Here is a 20,558-nt window from a genome sequence, read left to right as displayed (position 1 = left end):
TACAGCAGCCGAAGAAGAGTGACTGATCAGGGTAGAAAGAGCAGCTGCTCAGGAATTCCCCTCATGTGCATCTTTAGCTGTTAATGCTGCATTGTAGCTATGTGTGTTTTTTTCCCACTTGCAATAATCAGTGATTTTTTTTTATTGGACATTAGTTTTTCTTTCATGATGTTTAATTCAAAGTTTGAGCCAACCAAAACTGCTCCAGTTGCCTTTGCGTCAAGCTTTGAATTTTACACAGAGACAACTTTCAGGATGTTGACTTTGTGAGTTTTCGTTTGACTGAAAAGGAGACACGAACACTTCAGAGCAAAATAACTCATTTAAATGTGTTTCTGACCAGACGATTTAAATGTTTGCTGGTCTTACAGTCCACTCGTCACAGTCGATACTCTGCAGTACAGTAGGAATCTGACCTTCTCCTTTCGGCTCAGGAAAAAGTCGCCCTGCCTTAAAGATCATGTTGAGGAAGAGGGGACTTAAATTTTTTTTGCCATTCTGAAGTCCCGTGACAAGTTACAAAGGAGGCCATTCACAGCACTGATTGCCCCCCCTTCTCCCAATCATATCCGATGTCATCGCTCTTTGTGTGCACTGCTCTGCCCCGACGAGGCGTACACTCAGTCTGCAGGCATATCATGACCCAAATGATCACTTTTAAGATTTGTTGTAGGTCACGTCCACCTGCTGGAAAGTACAAGGTTACCTTTTCTTGAAGCAGTTTGGGCTGCGAGTGCAGTCAACACCCCCCCCTCCCCTCCCCTCCTCCCAGCTCTCACACACATCCCAGGACATGTACCTGCTTTCCTTGTTGAAATTGTGAGCAAATCCCTGATGGGTGTGCCCTCCTTATCAGACGTTGCAAAACAGGTTATATGCATGTCACTCCCAGTATGATTACGTAATAACAGCTTCCAGGTAAGCTTGCTGATATGTTACCGTTGAATTTCCAACCTAGACACTTAACATAACCAGGAGAACTGCTCCATCCAACAACTGGAAATATACAGAATAACTGCGTCCTCCCCGCTCGTACATGTCCCCTCCTTTGAAGAAATTACATGTGAATGTAGAATAGGAAAGATGACCGTGCAATCTTTCTAATCCTCAGATGTCACCGGTGCTGTGTGTGTGTGTGTGTGTGCGCGTGTGCGTGTGTGCGTGCAGATCTGTGTCTAAAGGGCAGATTAGGGCTTCACTCGGCCGTGAAAATGCCCCTCAGTCCTGATTTTTTTTTTTTTTTTTTAATACCTCCCCCTTCTTCATACAGGCTAATGCTTTTCAGTGTATGCATCCTTTGGGATCCACTTTTCTGCCATTTGGGTCTCCTTTCAAGCACATAAATGCACCGATAAAAATCTGACTGCCTTTCTGTCCAGTCCCTCGTGTATGTTCAGCCTCGGGTCATAAAGTAACCCAAATCAGGCCCATTCACTCAGCTCTTGCTCACAGAGTCTCAACACTTGAGTGTGTCTTTGTTTTGTTTGATTGAGTTATTTAAAGGATGGTGCCGTCTACCTCACGGTCCTGAAAGGTGTGAGGGGAAATGCAGCCCGGCCGTGCTTTAAAAGCCAGAAGTTTGCTGCTTACTGTGGGAAGTTTGCTACAGAAATGTAGGACGCTCCACACTGACCTCGCTGTGTACTGTCGAGCTCTGCAGTTCATCTCCGCTCCCTGACTTTCCAGTTAACTCTACAGGAAAGGCCTGCTTTGTCTTTCCCCCTGCGCCTGGCTGAACTGGGCTAGCATCGAAGATGGATTACACCTGCCACTGGCCTCTCGGCGGCAAAACCCACAAAGTTACTCTGGTTCAGCTCGTTCTCTGTCGTCTTTCCTGCTTCGGGGAAACTTTTATTCTTAAAGTGTTGGATGGGACTAAGTAGGATTTGTCCCCCCCCCCCCCCCCCGGGTTATTGAAGAGGAGAAAAAACAGAAGTACAGCTTGTTGGGTTTTTTTGTTTTGTTTTTTTAGAAACTTTTGTAATCAGGGAAAAAGTCCCCGGCTGTATCAGTGTGTGTTAAAAGTGAAAGAGAGGCCATGAAGACACAGCCCTGTGAGAGCTCTGGCTTTCTTTTTGATGCAGGAGCACATTCAGCAGGTTTCTTTGTCTGAGCTGATGACCAGCTGGTCTCACATCCTGCCGCCCCCCCCTCCCCCAAATCTGGTGGCACCGAGGGGTAATGGGAGGTGTGTGTTAGTCAGAGAGTGAGTATGCAGTGGTGGGGGGTGTATTTTATTCTGCTGATGGATTAACGGGAGAGGGGGGGGGGGGCTGTGGCACCTACACTAGAGGAAGGGATCAGGAAGCTGAGCTCCTCTGATCCTCGTTCCTCGGGGGCTCTTCGTGTTCAGGCGATCCATGCATCCACAAGTCAGGCCTGACGAGCTGTGTCAGGTGGGAAAAGCCACAGAAGTGATCTCAGAGCTGTCTGCTCTCCCCTTGGAGACCCCTGCGTGGATCTTCAGCTTTTGTACCTCTGAGCACACACACACACACACACACACACACACCCCCGACTGATCTCCTTCACTCCCTTTCAATTTAAGATATTGCATTCAGTCTTCCAGGGAAATGTCGCGGGGGGTTTTAAAAACAAACATTGGTGTAAAAGTCGTTATTATCAAACCGACGTGTGTTGGAAAAGCACCGGTCTCCACTTCAGTCCCCTCATTATAATCGTGTGTGTTTCATCCTGTGTGGTCCTGTTGACTCTTCGTACAGTGGCGCTTCCTGCTCAGGCCCGGGCCGTCACATGACTACATACAGTCAGCAGTGTGATTTGGACCTTATACCGGTCTGTGCACTCACGCTGCTGTTTCTCACCACTCGCCTCGGTCACCAGCCTCAAAGGTAAACAAGGAGGCGAAGCTCCTGTGAATAATTGATGGCTGTGGTGGCGGCTGCAGCTGTTTGCGATAGGGGAGAGTCTGTGGCGGTGCTGCATGCTCTGCTGGAGCACTGTGATAGGAAGGGAGACATTAAGTACACACGGACCAGATATACAAGGTGATGCCTTTTTTTGTTTGTCCCTTTGTGTTATTGTTGTTGATTTTGTCCTCTCAGCTGAATCTTTTAGTTGAATTATTTAATATCAAGTTATTTTTTTATGTCTTCCAACAATAGTTTTCTGAGAGCCTAAAGATGTAATATGACATTTGTCAAACCAAAACACTTGTTGAACTTGAAACGATACGTCAGGAGGTTAAAAGTCCTGAAAATACAACAACATCTGTTATCTGTCAACAAGGTCCGGCTTACGCAGTCTCGCTTGTCAGCAGGTTGTAATTGGCGAGCACAAGGATGGTGATTTGCTGTCCTGTGAGCGGTACAGTCGAGGTCATGACGTGACATTCGGAGTCTTTTTCTGCCTGAGTAAACTATCTGTGTTTCTTGAACATTGTCCACGTGTTCAGGCCTCGCGCTGAAGAAGAGCCTCCCGTCGTCGACAAACAAGCGAAGCTTACAAAGTAGTTCAATCAGCAGTGACATTTTCTTTGGGATGGGATGGTTTATCTGACCTTTATCTGAACACACATAAGCTCCCGATCCCCACTCTCAGTATCACAAATGGTCCTTTGAGGCTAATCTGGCAGGGTGCGACTGATGTCACTGTGTGTGTGTGTGTGTGTGTGTGGGGGGGGGGGGGGATGGCATTACAAACAAATGCTAGCCTTTATCTTCTGACCACACACAGTCATTGAAGGCCTCTATCTCTCACTCTGAAACCTGATCGCCCTCACATCCTCCAGTCCGTGTGCCGTCTGCACCTTCAGCTCGCTTATCTCCATCTAATTCAGTATGTACAGTGAACGATACCTATTGAGAGAGGGAGACATGTTTGACCCGTTTTCATGCCTTGTTTGTTCAACTGCATTTGTGGGATTGAAAGTTAACCAACGAGCAACGCCTCAACCACAAAAAACAGATCTGCCCCCCTCTGAAGAGTGTGCGTGAACACACGTGGGTCGTTGTGTCTGGGCTCGTCCGAGCTGCTTCACGACGCACACAAACTTAAGATGTCGGTTGTTGTTTTTTAATTTGTAGGACAAAATCAGTGTGGAGCTGGTCTGATCCGTTGACGCCCGTGTTTTTTTCTTGTTGATTCCTTTTTTAGTCGGGAGCGCCTCTGCATGCAGGAAACGGGAATAATCAAGGGAGCTTTTGGAAAGCCGTCTCCTTTCTGGAGCGTTCAGGGGAACGTAAAAGTCCAGTCATGAAAAAAAACAAGTGGTTTGAGTGAAAGTGGCTTGTTTTGTTTTTGTTTACTCCCGTGCACCCTCCTCTCACACCACCGCCCTGTTTGTTTGTCTATTTATTTATTTATTATTCCTTCTGGTGCAAACACTCAGCGGCTCGCAGCGGCTCCAACTGATAGAGCTTACGATAAGTGATGTGAAGCTCCTTGTTTCTTTGCAATCTAAAGAGGAGTTGCACCAACCTGTGAAGGAATGTTAAGCCCAGGATAAAGTGGTAAGCACGCTCAGTTGTGGCAGCAGCGGTGTGTGTTTACTACTACAATGACACCGCCTGAGATCTCTCCACTATCTCATCTCAACGCCTGTGAGCCCCCCTCCACTCATATGGTTCGATTTGGGGAATATTATTTTTCCAAAGCCGAGCAGAAATGATTGTTTTTGAACTTCTTAATGATAGGCCTGCATACATTTTTACATTTTAATTGAAATTGTGATTGTTTGTTTGTTTGTTTACGAGCGACTTTCATCGGCTTCCTTTCTCTTCTCCACACTCACACAGCCTGCAGGACGTCGGCCTCGGCTTCTCCCACCACTCCTCTTTTCTTGTTTACCTCTAAATTGTAAACATTGACCCGTCTGACATTTAGGGTTAGGGTTGTTTCACTCGTGATTGTTGTGATGACAAGAGAGGATCGTGTGACATCAAACATTTCACTTTATTTTGAGGCGCTCCCTGTAGTTAAGTTACTGTCACTACTTCTTTCCTCTTTCAAACTTCTGGTTTTATAAAACACAAAATAAAAGCACAACATAAACACATTGTTTGCCGACAGACTCAGCTGGGTTACTCCGTCATGTGAAGCTTTAACACAACATTTCCAGGAGTGCATGTTTGGAAACGGATATGGCAGACAGGCTGGACGGCTTTTAAACACGACCATCTATACTTTTTATTTCTTTATTAGAAATCTATATTTCATAACAAATGTGTTTGAATCATCGCACACATGCACTTTGCAGTTTGAAGGCTCGATTGCAGAGCTCAGTGATGTTTATTTCTGGAATAATTATTTACAACTTATCTAAATAGTTGTCTGGACTGCTTCCCCTCCTTATTGATCACATTATTGATTTCGTCTCCTAATGATCACTGGCTGTCATAAGAACCTCTTTCCTTGAACAAGTATGTCCGGAAACTGTCGTGTTTTATTTGATTATCAGGTCTTTTTGCTGCGTGCTGGATTTTGCAAAATGCCATCATTGCTTTATGAGTGTGTTATAATGTGTAGTCCATCGATGAACCCACTGGAGAGCGATTTCATGTCTGTGTGGGTGTATGTAATAGATCCAATATGGAGATCTTCAATGACTTTTGAATTAAACATCCTTAAAGATAATTCGGACAATTCCAGTTTCAGTTCTTTTTCATTTAACGTTTTTTTCTTGTTGGTCTGTTTTTTGCAGAACTTCACATTTATCTGTTTCTTGTGTTTATTTAGCTGTAATGTAAGAGTGCTTCCGTGGTAAAAACACAATGTTGTTTTGCTTTTACTTTATTTATTTTGACATGCAGGAAGGCGATGTGCAGATTTCTGTCAGTGAAGTTTGAAATAAAGTATTAAAGCTGCGTCGAAGTTCAGAGAAGACATCCAGGCTGCCTGTGAGACGATGCATGAGTAGTTCTGCAGGACGATAAATGATTGTTTAAAAATGGAAGTGGGTCAAGGCCACCTGTGTGTGTGTGTGTTTGTGTGTGTGTGCGTGAAAAAAAGCTCTGAAATGGGAGCATTTTTTTAAAAACTTTTCTTTAAATTGAACAATGATACGCAGTCATGTTTGTTTAGGTGGTTATTATGCAAACACAATATCGTTTGTGTCGAGTGTGTGGGTTGTGCCACATGACCAGTTTGAGGCTGTTAATAGAGATGCTGATTGTGTGTGTGTGTGTGTGTGTGTGAGTGTGTGAGACAGAGAATAGATGAGAGAGGTCAATGTGAAGCACAGCGGGGTTCTTTGGAGGACAACAAAGCCGCACGTACAGACACACACACACACACACACACACGCATGTGTCATTCTCATGTGCGAGCCATGGAAAACAAATGAAGCAGTAACGGGTGTTCAGAGAGGCGACCCCCCACACACACACACACACACACACACACACACACACACAAACTCTTCATCTTCAGTGCAGCAAGAACACTCTGTTTTAAGCTTTTCCCTCTCGTAACCCGTCCCTTTGCTTTCTTCTTGCGTTGGTGTCTTTGTCTCTGAGTCGGTCCCAACTGAACAGTTAGACGTGACGACTGATGAAGCGAGTGTTGACGGGTGCAGCATTGTTTGTCACAAAAGGTCAGTTATTTTGAACTGAGGAAATGCAGCGACTCACAATGCAGCTCTTTGTGCTCATTCTCCCACAGGGCAGCTTTCTAATAATGTTTTTTGTAAGAGTTCAGAAACAGTTTAAAAAATGATATTTATGGCGGGTAGTTGGCACGCTCCGTGTTGGGAAGCTGTGGTCTCCCTGTCTCAGCGGCTGTGGGTTCAAGTCATCCCCGACTTACTACTCCCAGTGCTTCCTGTCTCTCTTTTGCTGTCCAGTCTAATAAAGGCAACAAATATATAATTCAGACTGATGCAGAAAAAATAAATCTGTGAAACTCTCAGTTAAGCTGTGAAATCCTGATTTTTGAAAAAGACTGAATCGCTATATTGCTGTTCTGTTCAACACACTTGGTTTAAAATGATATATGTTTTTTCTTGTGATACTTTATGCAGACTGAAGTAGGGAAAATGTGGCGTTAAGTGTGAGGCCTTGTGTCCTCTGTGTAATTAACTCTGCAGAGCTTTGTTTGCTCTGCAGCACGTGACGTCCGAGGAAACACAGGCATGCCTGGAATCTCCAGGAGTTTGCCCTGCCCTCGCTCCCCTCGCTCGCTCTCAAACACTTCAACTGGCTCGTTGCACATTCCTGCCGGTGAAGCCCACACACAGGCTCCACGCTCAGACACAAAACAAAGACACTCATGCACATCTTGATTCGGTTTAATTCTCGAGGTAATCGAGCATCATTTCAGTCACGCCTTGTTAAATTTGAGCCCTCACTCGTTCTAATGGGGTTTTAATTAATCTGGCCCGTGAACATCAGGGATTTATTACACAGATCGGAGTACTGGGAAGGAGCTCGGATTCAAGAACGAAGCATTGGCTAATTTCTTCTTTGTGTATTAGTTCATGTTTCTGTAAGTAGATCTAGCAGGTGCAGTCAGTGGATTATTGGCTTTTAGACAAAAATCGTTCATCTTGGATTAGACGTGTACGGTTAAAGTGCTGGAAATATGTCGGAGTTTGGCCACAGAGCAAAAGGAAGATCTGAGTTCAGGGAAAAGAAGAATGTGTTTGTTGTTGTTGAGTGAAAGTGATTTAAAATTTTCATCAGTGGAATAAGTGTTCAGGGTTTTTTTTTTTTTTTTTTGCCGTTGTGTAAACTAAAAGTCATTTGAGTAGTTTCTTGACTGACAGTGAGGTTTTCTCTGTAACAGCATGATTTCACTCAAACTATGTTATGCAACTTTTACCCTGGAGTTGAATTTTTTTTTCAACTTGAGTGGACACGTTTACGCCTCACTTAACCTCTCGTCCTACTCTCGAGTGGTTTTCAGGAGCAAACTATTACAGTTACACACACAAAGGAGGGTCTTAATGTCTGTGATGAGTTAAATCTTTGGGTTCATGATGCGAGCTCTTTTAGCTTTTGCTGCAAGTTTTTACTTCCCCCCCGTTTTTTTAAATGTATTTTGGGGCTTTTTGCCTTTATTTGGTGGGACAGTATCAATCAGGGGAAGAGAGTGGAAGGAGTCACTGGTTGAACTGGGAACCTGGCCTCCCACTTGGAGGTCTATAACCTCTGACCATAGGGTGCGACCTGACCACTCGTACAACTGCAGCCTCAGTTCTCACATTTCTAAAATCACAGATGTGAACAGTACTGGTCAAATGTTTATATTATCTTCTTTTTAGGTGTTGTATTAAAGTGTTGCACACTGCTTTAGGATTGCTGGGCAAGAGTGCAAAGTGTGTGTGTGTGTGTGTGTGTGTGCGTGAGGTCAAGGACAAGAACAAGTACAAATTGAGCATGCATGTCCCATGTTTAGTTGGACTCTGTCACCTCATGCTGTGCCAGACGAGGAACATGGATCGCTGGCACAGATACAGCCTGTGCTACATGGCTCTAAGGTACAGCGTGCTTCCTTTTAACATTTGTCATCAGCTTCCCTGGTGGTGTGTTGTTTAGAGCTGCTATGACAAACCAGCTTCATGACGGCGGTCATGTAGAGGAGCCACGGAGGATCAGCGTGTGTTTGGATGGTTCCTGACGTTGATCCTTTCTGGAGTCGTGTGGGAGGGGTGTGCAGGCGACTCTGTCATTACACTGTCTCCATGACATATTAATGGGATTTGGCACGGGATCTTCAATAACCGCGTGCGTTTCCTCTTTGCTATGTCGAAGATAAGCACATGCACCGATGTGTTCCTTTTGGCTTCGAGTGTTTTAAGATTGACAAGCACAGAAAGTCCGATTGCATCGCAGTTAGTGCTCTCCTCTTTTTGATGATGTGCTGCCTGTGTTTTGGATCAAGTGTTTTCACTTCACTGTCATTTGAGCGTCACTGGGGAGCTTTCTGCCGCCTTGTTTCTCTGCCAACAAACTTTGGTCTCCAAGGTGACGGATCTCCGAGGGCATTTTACCACTGTGTTGTCAAGAAGAGTGATCGCAGGAGCTGGGGCTTCCCTCCTCTCACCTACACTCTTTTACTGCCTACCTAAAAAGCCTTGATGGATCAAAGTTTGTGACAACCTGAGAGGATAATCTGAGGGATTGTTGTAACGGTCGTGATTTAATTCTTCAGTTTTAAAGAAGCCGCTTCGATACCGTAAAATGAGCTCAGGCATTTTTTTGCTCTCCGGTATCTTTGGATCAGTTTTACTGTAACATAATCTGGTGGTAATCCAACTTTAGCTGCTATAATAGTGATAGATGATGACAGTAGTAAAACATTTTGAACGTGCTCTTCTGTACGCTACTTTGAATTCTGAGATCGACTCAAAAATGATTTCTGTCCGAGAAGAAACAGGTGAGACGGCGGTACGTCCGTAGCTGTCCTCTTACAGTCCAGGTTCATTCCTGAGAGCGTGATATAAAGACACAGACCTGTGTTCAACCCGCTGCCAAGACTGTTACTGGAAAAGATACTGAGCCACATGATCCAGTGAGGGAGGTCACAACCAGAACACTTACAATGCATCGATTGTATTGAGGCTGCCTGTGCACCTACAACACACACACCAACACATTTTTCTCTCCATCTTTTTCTCGCTGTAATACTAGACTATTTTTTCCAACAGCGAAGGATTTAAAGTAGTTTCATGCAGTCACTTGGGATTGCTCTCCTAAATCTTCTGTTTCTAGTTATTTGTTACATAAGATGAGCTGGAAAAAAAATATCCTGCAAGTATTGCACGATGTGTGAGATTTCACGCTGGAATCACGTCGTCTCTTTCTTCCCGATTCTCCAGACAGTGAATGTACAAGTCAAATGATCAACATGATATTCAGTGTTTGTTTTAGGGGGGGGGACTGTTATGCCGTTATTATAGAGGCGTGTGACATGCTATCACATGCTAAAGGTCAGAGTTGAACCTGGACCGGCATAGCCTCCTTCCACGGTGCGTGCAATATTACTGCTCGGACATCCAGCACGCCAAAACTTTATTTATCTAACCACCTCAAAACCCCCTGAGTCACATCCTCTGGAGATTCTGTTGAGTGATGCTCTTTTCAAAAATACTGACTCATCATCTTTTTTAATGTGCTTGTGTTTATGTTCACTAGCTGTACAAAAATATTCTTGATCATGCAAAACATGATCCATGCAGTGCTGTGTGTTGCTGCCATGTTGGTCCCCTGTAGCACAGCCTCACTGTGGGACAAAAGGAGAGCAGGCAGGCAGCACATACCGGATCCAGCCCATCCAGGAAAGAGCCTAACGTCCTCTGCAGACCATAAACAATGGGCCCTCTGGTTTTGTGTGTCATGACCGAGCGAGCATGTGATGAAGTCAGGGAGACGGAGGGACGGAGACGGAAGGTGAAGGGCCTCCTCTGTAGTTTTATGATCCGCCCGTGAGCTCAGTCATTCCTGCTGCGTGAGAGCATCGCTGGGGGATCTCCGACCGTTGGTTCCACTCCACAGAGAAGGGTGAATGGAGGTAAAACACGAGTAGAAACAAAACTTGAGGCCCACCCTTTTGTTTTCACGATCAGCTCAGTGACTTTACAAACACCTGCATCCTTTGCCTTTCTTAGTTTTGTTTATAATCATGTTAAGCCCCATAATGGTTCTCTTTAGAGTTCTCAGATATTATACTGTTTCCCACTCCCTCTAGTGTTGGACGCTGTCAGTCTGTTGATTGTGCTTCTTGAGTGTGGAGGTCGTTTAAGTCAGCTGGTAGCTGGGCTTCATAGTTCAGGGATCGGCCGGCCTCGCTTCTGATTTGAATCTGATTTGGGTTGCAAATCTGTGCTGCGACTCTTCTCTGCACGTGCATTCACGATGCCGAAGTCGTGGACACGGTGTCCAGACACTGGTGAAGCTTTTCTCCCTCTCTATCACTGCGATGGTTTTAGTCACCAAAGTAGTGATTAGCCCACCAATACAGCTACAGCGGCAGGATTACTTGTCTATTTATAAAATGCTGGCTGGAAATCGCTTTACTGCACCAAGCGGTCGCCTTTCATCCTCACAGTGAGCGTAACGGAGAGGGCAACATGCCACAGCGCTTCCTGCTCCATGCGTCTATGTAAACATGGACGAGTGCTTCAAACGTGTACATTGATACAAAACTGTTTTCACTTTAGGCTCCTATCAAATCAGAAGCAACAACTGTCCTGCAGATGTTGTTGAGGGCCCGAGTTAAAAACAAACACAAGTGATTCTGGTGCCGACGAGCGAGGGCGACATTTTTAAAAACGTTTGGGTTGACTAATTGCACAAATCCCAGGTTTAGATGTTCCAGAGTGAAGTGCGGTCCTTGTGCATGTGTCACACACACACACACACACACACACACACACACACCCTCGCACAATGCCATGTACACCTGTTCTCTCTCAATCTCCCCCCCTTCACCCCTTCACCCCTTTGGAATCACTGTCACCATTCACAACTGTGACACAGGCTTTGTATTTGTTTGTTTTTTAGTGGTATATTCAGCTGTCAAATAGGAATCTGTAAACTAAACATCCCGGCTGAACTTTTGGCTGCAGCCAAGACCAACACACAAGTAATAATAATAAACCCTGTATATCAGTTGCCAGTAGGCACAAAGGGGGGGACAGACTGTTGTTGTTTATCGAGTTTGTTGTCACTCTCATTAGTTCAGGAGAAAGACGATCTGTTCTCTATTTTTCACATTTCCAACGATGCATTCAGTTCGGTTTGTCGGGGCCTCTCGCGTGTGTTTACCAATAAAAGGATGCTGGAAGCATGGAAGCATATACAAGTTTCCCCTCACATGTACCCAATCATAAACACGCATACATAAACTGTGCACCTCCTCGAGTCCCCCCCCCCAGCACAGGATGTCCAGAGGGCGGAGAGAACGAGAGAGAGAGTCATTTATAACAGCACCTCTCTAGAAGCCTTAGGTTGTACAAGGGAATATTAGGGATCCACATTTAAGGCTTTAATGTCCTCGCGCTGTGTTAAATTATTCAGTACACGCTTTTAGGATTATGAAATGCCTCCGTTTCCTCTGGCTTCATGTAAGACGGGCTGGAAAAGACGTGGGCTGGGAGAGTGCTGTGTTTGCTCTCCGCACAGATCAAAGCTAACAGGACAGGTGTTAGCTCACGTGTCAGTCATCTCGGCTTCACCACGCCCTCCTCTCTCTCTCCCTCTCCCTCTCCCTCATGTGTGGCCTGTTGAGCCACTGGAGCAGGACGAAGGATGTAGTCCAGGCTGAGTCTGCCTCTTAAGTCAAAACACACACACACCCACACACACACACACACACACTGTGTGTAACATTGAAGCACAAACAGACAAATTTCCTTTGTCAGCGAGCGTGTTTGATTGATGTTGATTGAGTTAGCGCACATGATGAGACACCATATACGCAGTGTTTGTGTATGTGCTCGTTCTCGCCCACAAACACACCTGTGCTGCCAGAACAGAGAGAGAGAGAGAGAGAGAGAGAGAGTGGGAGGAGAGAGAGTGGGTGAAGGGAGAGGAAGTGGAGTGTAAGTTTATGGTTGTATTGTTAGTCCGATGTGTGTTGGTGCATTGTTCGCCTCACTGACTGTATATAAGCACATTCAGAAAACACACTGAAGGAATTGTGGAGTTTGACAATAAAAATGCTAAAAAGAATAGCATAACGAAAAGGTCTAAAAGTAGGATTTGAACGAAGAGGCTTTTGTTTGTTTAAATCTGCAAGTAGAGAAAAGAAATGTCTCCTGTTGTCTATCATCAAGCCGATGTGACGTCGTCCTGACTTGTGTGATTCATTTATGGAATAGCTGGTGACGTCACATGGATGTTTTTAAAAAGAAGTCTGAACATATTTTTATCACGTCACCACAGAGGCCCTCGTGAAATTAAGGAGGAGTGTTTCTGTCAACGGAGGTCATGGAGAGATTGTGAGATAGAAGAAGACGGTGTGATAGCGTCAGACATCGGAGGACAGATTCAGTTTGACTTCTGTACTTTTGATTTAATCAGAATCACTGTATCATAATGTTGTTGTCGTGGGCCATGTATTGTTCCATCCCCAGTTTCATTATACGAGATGCAATAAGGACATTAAGTAGATTTACATTTCATGATAAGTCTCGAGGGTCTGTAGTCGGTTGAGATCATTTGTTGGTCAGTTGCTGAAGCCTCTGTCCCCATTAGAGCTCTGTGGGAATCCATTGTCGACTGTCCTTTCTTCATTAATAACCCACCGTCCCTCCCTTTTCTCTCAGCTCTCTCCTCTTTACTTTACATAGTCTTCCTTTTCTCCTCAGCTCTTCTCCCCCCCCCCTGTCTTTCTCTCTAAGTCATTCCTGCCTTTTGTGATCACTCGCTGCATTCCTCTTTCAAGTCTTTCCGTGCCCTCTCCCTCTGTCTCTCTCTTCTCCGAGGTTCCCTCTCGGACAATGGAGGAATCTCCTGGCTGAGCAGAAAGAGAGAGAGAGGGAGGGGAAGGGGGGGGGGGTGCAGCGGGAGCTGGTCTGTGACTGACAGCCCTGCTGTGTTGGTGCTGCCTGCTTGGCCTTTGTCCTTCTGCCAGGGGAAATGGAGGGAACCCAGAGAGGTAGAGTAGAGGAGCGAGCGGGGGAGGGAGGGAGGAGGGGTAGAGGACGGGTAAGAGTATCATTCATGTGCTGAAGTTTTAGGCCCTTTTAGGTTTTAAAAAGTTTTCCACAGGGGGGGAGCTACAGATGCTAAGCTAGCGTTAGCAGAGTGAGAAACTGGCTTTATCAAGCTTTATCTTACCTCAACTGTGAAGTTCAGAAGAGAAAGTCTGATGATTTCTAAAGCAGCTGTCTGCTTGTTTTGTATTTGTGACCACTCATGCGCTGAGTTCATACCACAACAAAGACTGTAGCTATCTGTAGTGTGCAGTAATGAGGCCGGCCATTAGAGTGACCAAGCAAGTTAGCCAGTCATCCAAATCCTCTCGTCTTTTTATTTCCCCCCGGACACCGAGATAGTCCAGGCCAGCACAAAAGCATGCGCTCCCCTCTTCCATCGCCTCCCTCCTCTTTGAGCCCCTCACCCAAGCAGTGTGTGTGTGTGTGTGTGTGTGTGTGTGTGTGTGTGTGTGTGTGTGTGTGTGTGTGTGTGTGTGTGTGTGTGTGTGTGTGTGTGTGTGTGTGTGTGTGTGTGTGTGTGTGTGTGTGTGTGTGTGTGTGTGTGTGTGTGTGTGTGTGTGTGTGTGTGTGTGTGTGTGCATTGTGGGAGGACTCGATATCGGAAAGAGTGGGGACATGCAGACCAGGCCAACTGGGTAGATTTTGCATGAGATTAAGAGGCTCAGGAATGTGTGAATAGGAATTCCCCTCAGAGCGGAAACGAGTGTGTGTTAAGAGTCCAACCAAAAAAGAAGTGAGGGTAAAAGAAAGAAGAGATGAGAGGTTTGATGATGGTGTACGGTCTGACTTGACTTGTGACCTGAAATTGATGATGAATTCAGTAGATTTGTCGGCCCCCTTTTCCTCCACACAGGTTAATGATTTAGAGCGTTTCTCTACGGTCTCCTGCACACTAAACGGTCTCTGTAGGAGGACTTGAATATGGTGTGTGTGTGTGTGTGTGTGTGTGTGTGAGAGTCTTCTCTCTCTATTGTCTGATGGCTTGATTGGAGGGAAACTACAAACTAAATGGAGTCACTTGACTGAACACTGCAGCCTCTGTGAAGCTCAGGCATCGTCTGACTGAGTAAAAGAGGAGAACACACAGTTTGCTCGAATGTATCGAAAATACACACACACACACACACACACACACACACACACACACACACACTTTTCGTTTGGATATGTGTCATTACTGTTTAATTAGATTCTCTTGAGTGATGTGAGCTCCACAAACATTAACATCCCACCCCTGTGAATTTCCAGTCTCTTCGAGTGCACATTAACACACTCATAAACACTCTTGAATAAACACACACACACGCACACTGCTGCAGATGCACATGAACATGCACGCTAACGTGCTGCTCTATGCCCCACTGACACACACACACACACACACGCTGACTGAGTCGTACTGCTGGAGCCAGCATTCTTGGCAACCTTAAGGAAGAAAAAAAAAAAGAAAGAAGTGAAGACTATGTAAACAGCGCTGACTGAGAGACCTACAGCGCGGGATCCTCCCTCCTGTGACTCGAAGGACTTCTGCAAAATGAAGCGTGCACGCACACATCCTGAGGCACACTGACACGCTAAGTGAGGCTAAGTTTCACACAGATTTCTCACACAGGTTGTCTCAGGGGTGACGAGGTCATGAAGCACACTGGAAATAACATTGATACCTCTTTATGACCGACAAACAGACAGGACTATCAGCTGACGTTTGGCCATCTCCCTACAGTCATATTTTTTTGCGTGTGATTTCTGCTGCAGGCAGGGATTTGATTCTTCCGGATTTTTCCGATCTGTAAATTTCCCCCACAGGACTTTCGCTGTCCATGAAACTGAATCCCCTGCAGACTTTTCCTGTGTGGGCACCCGGTACATTCTTTAAATATCTTTTCACCTGCACTCTGCTCGAGCCTCAAGTAGAATCACTCTGCAGGTGATCAGTCACAGATCTGTTTGGTTGTGGTGCTTTACAATTAATCGTGTTTCAATTTCAGTCACGATTTTGTCTTGAAACGGATCATGAAAACGAGATAAGCGATGAGTGTGCTGCATGCTAGGCTGCACTGGTTTTGTGCATATTGACTGTAATGCAGCATTGTACTGTAGACACCTCAGACTGCCCTCTGCTGACACAGCTATCATTTACCCGCCCTCACTTTCCCTCCTTTTTTTACGCTCCTCTTTACTTTATCCTCCCGGCTCGCAGTCTACACACCCCTTCCCTCAGCAAACAACTCTCACAAGCAGTGCTCATTACAACATAGCAGTTGTAAAGTTATAAAGGAAATGCAGCACACTCGTTCTCACCCTGTAAAGGCGGCATGAGTGACTGAGCAGGCTGCAGCAGCTCAGTAATAATACAACACAGAGACGGTGGCGGTACACTAAATCCCTCTCCTCCTACTTGTTATTCCAGTTGACCCATTGACCCGTATAGCACTGTTTGGTTCCCTATTGTTTAATCAGTGGGTGGGAAACAGCCAGAACATTGGGTCCTGTTTTCATCGATTGATTAACCCTTTGATGGTTGAATTTCTCTCCAAGTATTAAAACATTTTTTATATGTATTTCTGCTTTAAATAGATGCTAAATTAAGTTGAGACAGTTTATTTGAAAATAGCACATAAATGTGTGTTCTGTCTCCGACTGGTCCTATGACAAACTAATGCTTGCAAAAGGTTTGTATTGAAAGTGCATCAACCAGCAGTGGAGGAATACGGACGCTGTTATGGCTGCATTTGGAGCCGAAGAGGTTTGATGCAAATTTGCGACAATAGGCATCAAGGGGTTAAACAGTTGTTGACTGTTATGTGTCAGTATTTGTAGTTATGTGGCATGTTGCGGTCTTCAGAATGATTGAATACAAACGTGCAGAGAATCAAATCTTCCTGTTTTTATTCACCGGGCGAGTAGAAGTGGAAGAAGTAGATCTGCGTGCAGCGATATAAAACACTGTGGGGTCTGTCTGTGAGCGGGCCACTCAGGAGTGAATGGCCATCTTTGTGAGTGTTCATAACAGCTTGTTCACAGCGCATGATTATATTACTGTCTCTCCTCTGTTCGCCGGCAGAGTTCTGGACGATTTCAAGGGAGAAGAGGAATGCACTGATACAGAATCTTTAATTTAGTGATCGGTTTAGCCTGCACAGAGGAATGGCTGATTGTTAATTAGCGGTAATATGATTTTGTATTCTCTGGAATGAGTGTTAGCCTCGCTGTGGGAAGACAAACCTGAAGCCTTATTAGCAGTGTGCAGAGTAAACATAATGTTTCGTGTGTTCTTGTACCTGCAGCATCAGTTTTAGGTATCACCTGTCCAGCATGCTGCCTCTCCCTCCTGTGGGCCGGCTCCCATCTGGGCTTGGCCTGGGTCACACTGGTCGCCCACGGCTCCTGTTTCCTTTTCCTTTCATCTGATACCCGTCACCTGCCACTTGATAGGAAGAATGATGCTGTGGATATCCTGAATTGAAAGCCCAGTACAGTGAAGTCATTGGTCCTCAGAAGAAAGAACCTGTGGATATCTTTTTTTTTTTTTTACAGATTTGATCAGAAGAAGAAAATGAATGATGCTTGCTGATAGTAGCTCTGTTTGCTTTAAGTGTTTAAAAGCCTTTGCACCATGTGTGAATGTTAGCGTACACCAGCACTCAGATATCAGAAAATCAGGGAAAATTCTGACAAGCTCTGTCTTGCACTTCCAGCAAATAAAACTCCCAATCGCATTCTTGGGAAAAATGCTGCAGTCGCCACCTCAAGCCGAAACACAACACACAGAATATGTTAGGATCAGGATATGTGTGTCATCAGGAGAGCTGAGCTGATTCTTCTCTTTGGCTTCCTCTTATGTTGTCTTCCCTGTGTGTGTGTGTGTGTGTGTGTGTGTGCGTGTGTGTGCGTGTGTGCGTGTGTGTGTGTGTGTGTGTGTGTGTGCGTGTGTGTGTGCGTGTGCGTGTGTGTGTGTGTGTGTGTTTTCACAAAAGACACACCAAACATGGTTTTGTGCTGCTTGATTTATTACGTTTTCGCCACAGTCTGCACACAGGAGCGCTACATGTTTTTAAATCGTAGCCTCAGAGACGAAGGAAGAGGAGGAGGAGCTTAGACGTTTCTTTGATTCTTCACTGTATAGATTTCTCATTTTTGACACAAAATGGTTGTCTCACCTTCAAGTTCACTCGGAAGTTTGAGGGTCATGGTTCGAGACTTGCAGGCGTCTGTGCATCCAGGAAGTTCCTCTGAATAATGCATTTTTATAAATGACAAAAAAGAGCCTGCATGTCCCTCATTACAGCGTCTGAGAAGGAGCCTTGGACGGGCAGACAGTGGGCCTTCTGTGAGCCGCAGTGCTGGAACTCATCGAGGGGTTAATAACTGAATAGTTCTGGCCTGTTCCACCCGCTGTTCCCGGCCAGCCTGTCTTGTCTGTCCATCTTAAGAGCAGATGACACACACACACACACACACACACACACACACACACACACACAGGCGCACACAGCACGGCTGGCGGAGGAATGTTTCTGAACGCCGTCCCATCCAACAACCAGCCTCTTGTGAAAGCACTTGGCACGGCTGCAGGCTCAGCACTCAACGCGGCCCCTCCTCATCCAAAGCCACTTTGTTTGGTTGGGGTTGCCATGGCGAGGAGCAGTTTTTTGGGGGGAATATGATGATTGGAATGTTTTCAGAGACGGGCCTCCGCTGCACATACAGAAAGCTCTGTGTGTACGCAGAGAGAAACGTCAGCAGTCATCTTAACGCATCACGTTAAGCCTGCAGCTTCATTGTCACACTTCTGTTTGTGCACTTTACACACAAACAGCACACAATCAATCAAACAACAACCAGGCTTTTCTTCCGTTTTATATAGTCCAATATGTCATTAAAAATGAAACGACAATAACGGCTGAGTAATAAAAAAATTAATTTCTGCCCCACTTAAGTTGAAAACATGCCTGATATGTTACCTCTTGTCAAACAATATTCAACCGTTGATATTTTAAAGATCAGGCACAGAACTTTTAAAAACGATGGATCTTACGTCATATTTAGTGTAAAATATTGCCAGTGACGTTGTGCAGGAGTTGAAAGAGGAGAGAATATCAGATATGGGGTGTTGAGGGCTTGTACTTTTGTTTCCCAGATATTTGAAAAAAGAAAAAAGTCCTGCACACTACTCTTCACCAAATGAATTTAAAAAACTCACAACATTTCCGTCCCTCTGGACTTTTGTTTGTCGCCCTTGTGAGGTTGTGTGAACACCTTAAAAGACTTTGCCCAGGTACTGGAATAGTTGAAACCTGCTGTTGTGGCAAACCTGCGACTCGGGAAGCATTTTCATTGTTTTGTTTTTGTTTGTTTGTTTTTTTTGGTCTTTTTTTGCCACCACCGTTTTATAAATCTGAAATGAAACAAGCAAAATGTAAGTCTGCAACATTTTCCCTTGTTGCAGGAGGTCGGACTGGGCTGAGAAAGTACTCTGTGTTCTGCTTTTTTTTAATTATTATTTACACAACATTTTGTCTTTACAGCCTTTCTTCAGACTACTGAACCTCCGGAAGCTCGGCCTGAGTGACAATGAGATCCAGAGACTCCCTCCTGAGGTGGCCAACTTCATGCAGCTGGTGGAACTGGACATCTCCAGAAATGGTACAAGACGCACACACAGCTCACTGCACAACCCCGTCGACACACAATCACTCATGAAAACACGAAATACCACGGGGGTTAATGTCCGCATGTTTGGGTTAACGACAGGAGTGTTGCCAAACCAGCTGGAGAAATGAACCCGCAGCAGCAGCAGCTATTAGATTAATATTTGCATGCTGTCTACCTCCAGGGCACGACAGGCATTCACGCAAGAATCTCCTTGAAACTGCTTTAAGAGAAGCAAATATCAGGAAATAACAAGACAGTGGATGGCTTCGTTTTGGGCTGTTATTTGATTTGTGTCACCCATCAGCTGGAGCGCTCGCACACATCGTGTCCCCTCTGCGTCCTTGCACCACACTGCGCTCACTCACTCTGATACTCATTGGCAGGAAAGGCCTTCATGCTAGATAGAAGACATCTGCTGCGCTCCACGCTGCATCAAGTGCTGTGTGAGCAGTGTGCAGCGGCCTGCGAGGGCCTTTTTCCCCATCTGTCTGCTGGCCTGCTCCTCTGCTGCAGGACAACGCTGAGCCAGATAAACGTCATAAGGCCGCTCGGCTCAGCAGGGATTTGTTAACCTGCACCTGCAGCATAGTGACAGTGACAGAAAGTGCTGTACCTTCTCAGACCTGCAGGACTGAGATTTCTGTGTATGAACCAGACTAAGCACAAATTAAAAAAAGGTTTTGAAAAATCACGTCTTTGGCTCTTCAAGATATTTGTCTCTGCCAATAAACAGGTACGAGGGACAGAGTGCATCGTCTTCTGCCTGGCTTTGATCGTGCAGGAATTACTGGCTTTATTTAAAATAATTTAAAATGTGGAGTCAGAGACGAGACTGAGCATAAATACTTTCAAATCTGAGACGAGACCGATACCTTGTGGTGGTCTCAAGACACTAGTATATATATGCAATTTAAATATCGGGGACAAAGTTCAACACATAGACATTTCATGTCAGTCATGAGGAAGGAAGTGAGCAGACTGTACGTTGATTCATGTTTCTGACAGCTGTGCTCGTAAAAAATGACAAAAAATGTGTACGTCATAAAACGTGATCACATTTCTACGTGCTGCAGTCGCAGTTTGTTTAACGATGAGACGACGACCTGCCTGATCCCAAGTGACATCACTTATCATTACACGTCTGATCGGCACAAAGAGCTTCCTGCTTTTGTGTTTTTGTTTCTACCCCTCACTTATTTTCTGCAGCGATATCATATTTAAGTACGGAAGTAATCAGCTGAAATGATTCCATATGCAGAGACGAGGGTCCACTTAGCTCAAT

The 20,558-nt window shown here is 45.2% G+C and overlaps 1 protein-coding gene across 1 annotated transcript in view; it reads left to right on the top strand.

Annotated features, from left to right (window-relative positions):
• Positions 1 to 20,558, top strand: part of scrib (scribble planar cell polarity protein) — a 58,388-nt gene that overhangs the window by 3,852 nt on the left and 33,978 nt on the right. Inside the window, exon 2 of the mRNA XM_079361618.1 lies at positions 19,150 to 19,267. Coding sequence (XP_079217744.1) covers positions 19,150 to 19,267 — 118 coding nt within the window. The remainder of the gene's footprint in view (positions 1 to 19,149; positions 19,268 to 20,558) is intronic.

This window comes from Symphodus melops (genome assembly GCF_947650265.1).
Source record: "Symphodus melops genome assembly, chromosome: 14".
Lineage (NCBI taxonomy): Eukaryota > Metazoa > Chordata > Actinopteri > Labriformes > Labridae > Symphodus > Symphodus melops.
This window is presented reverse-complemented; position numbering and strand designations above follow the sequence as displayed.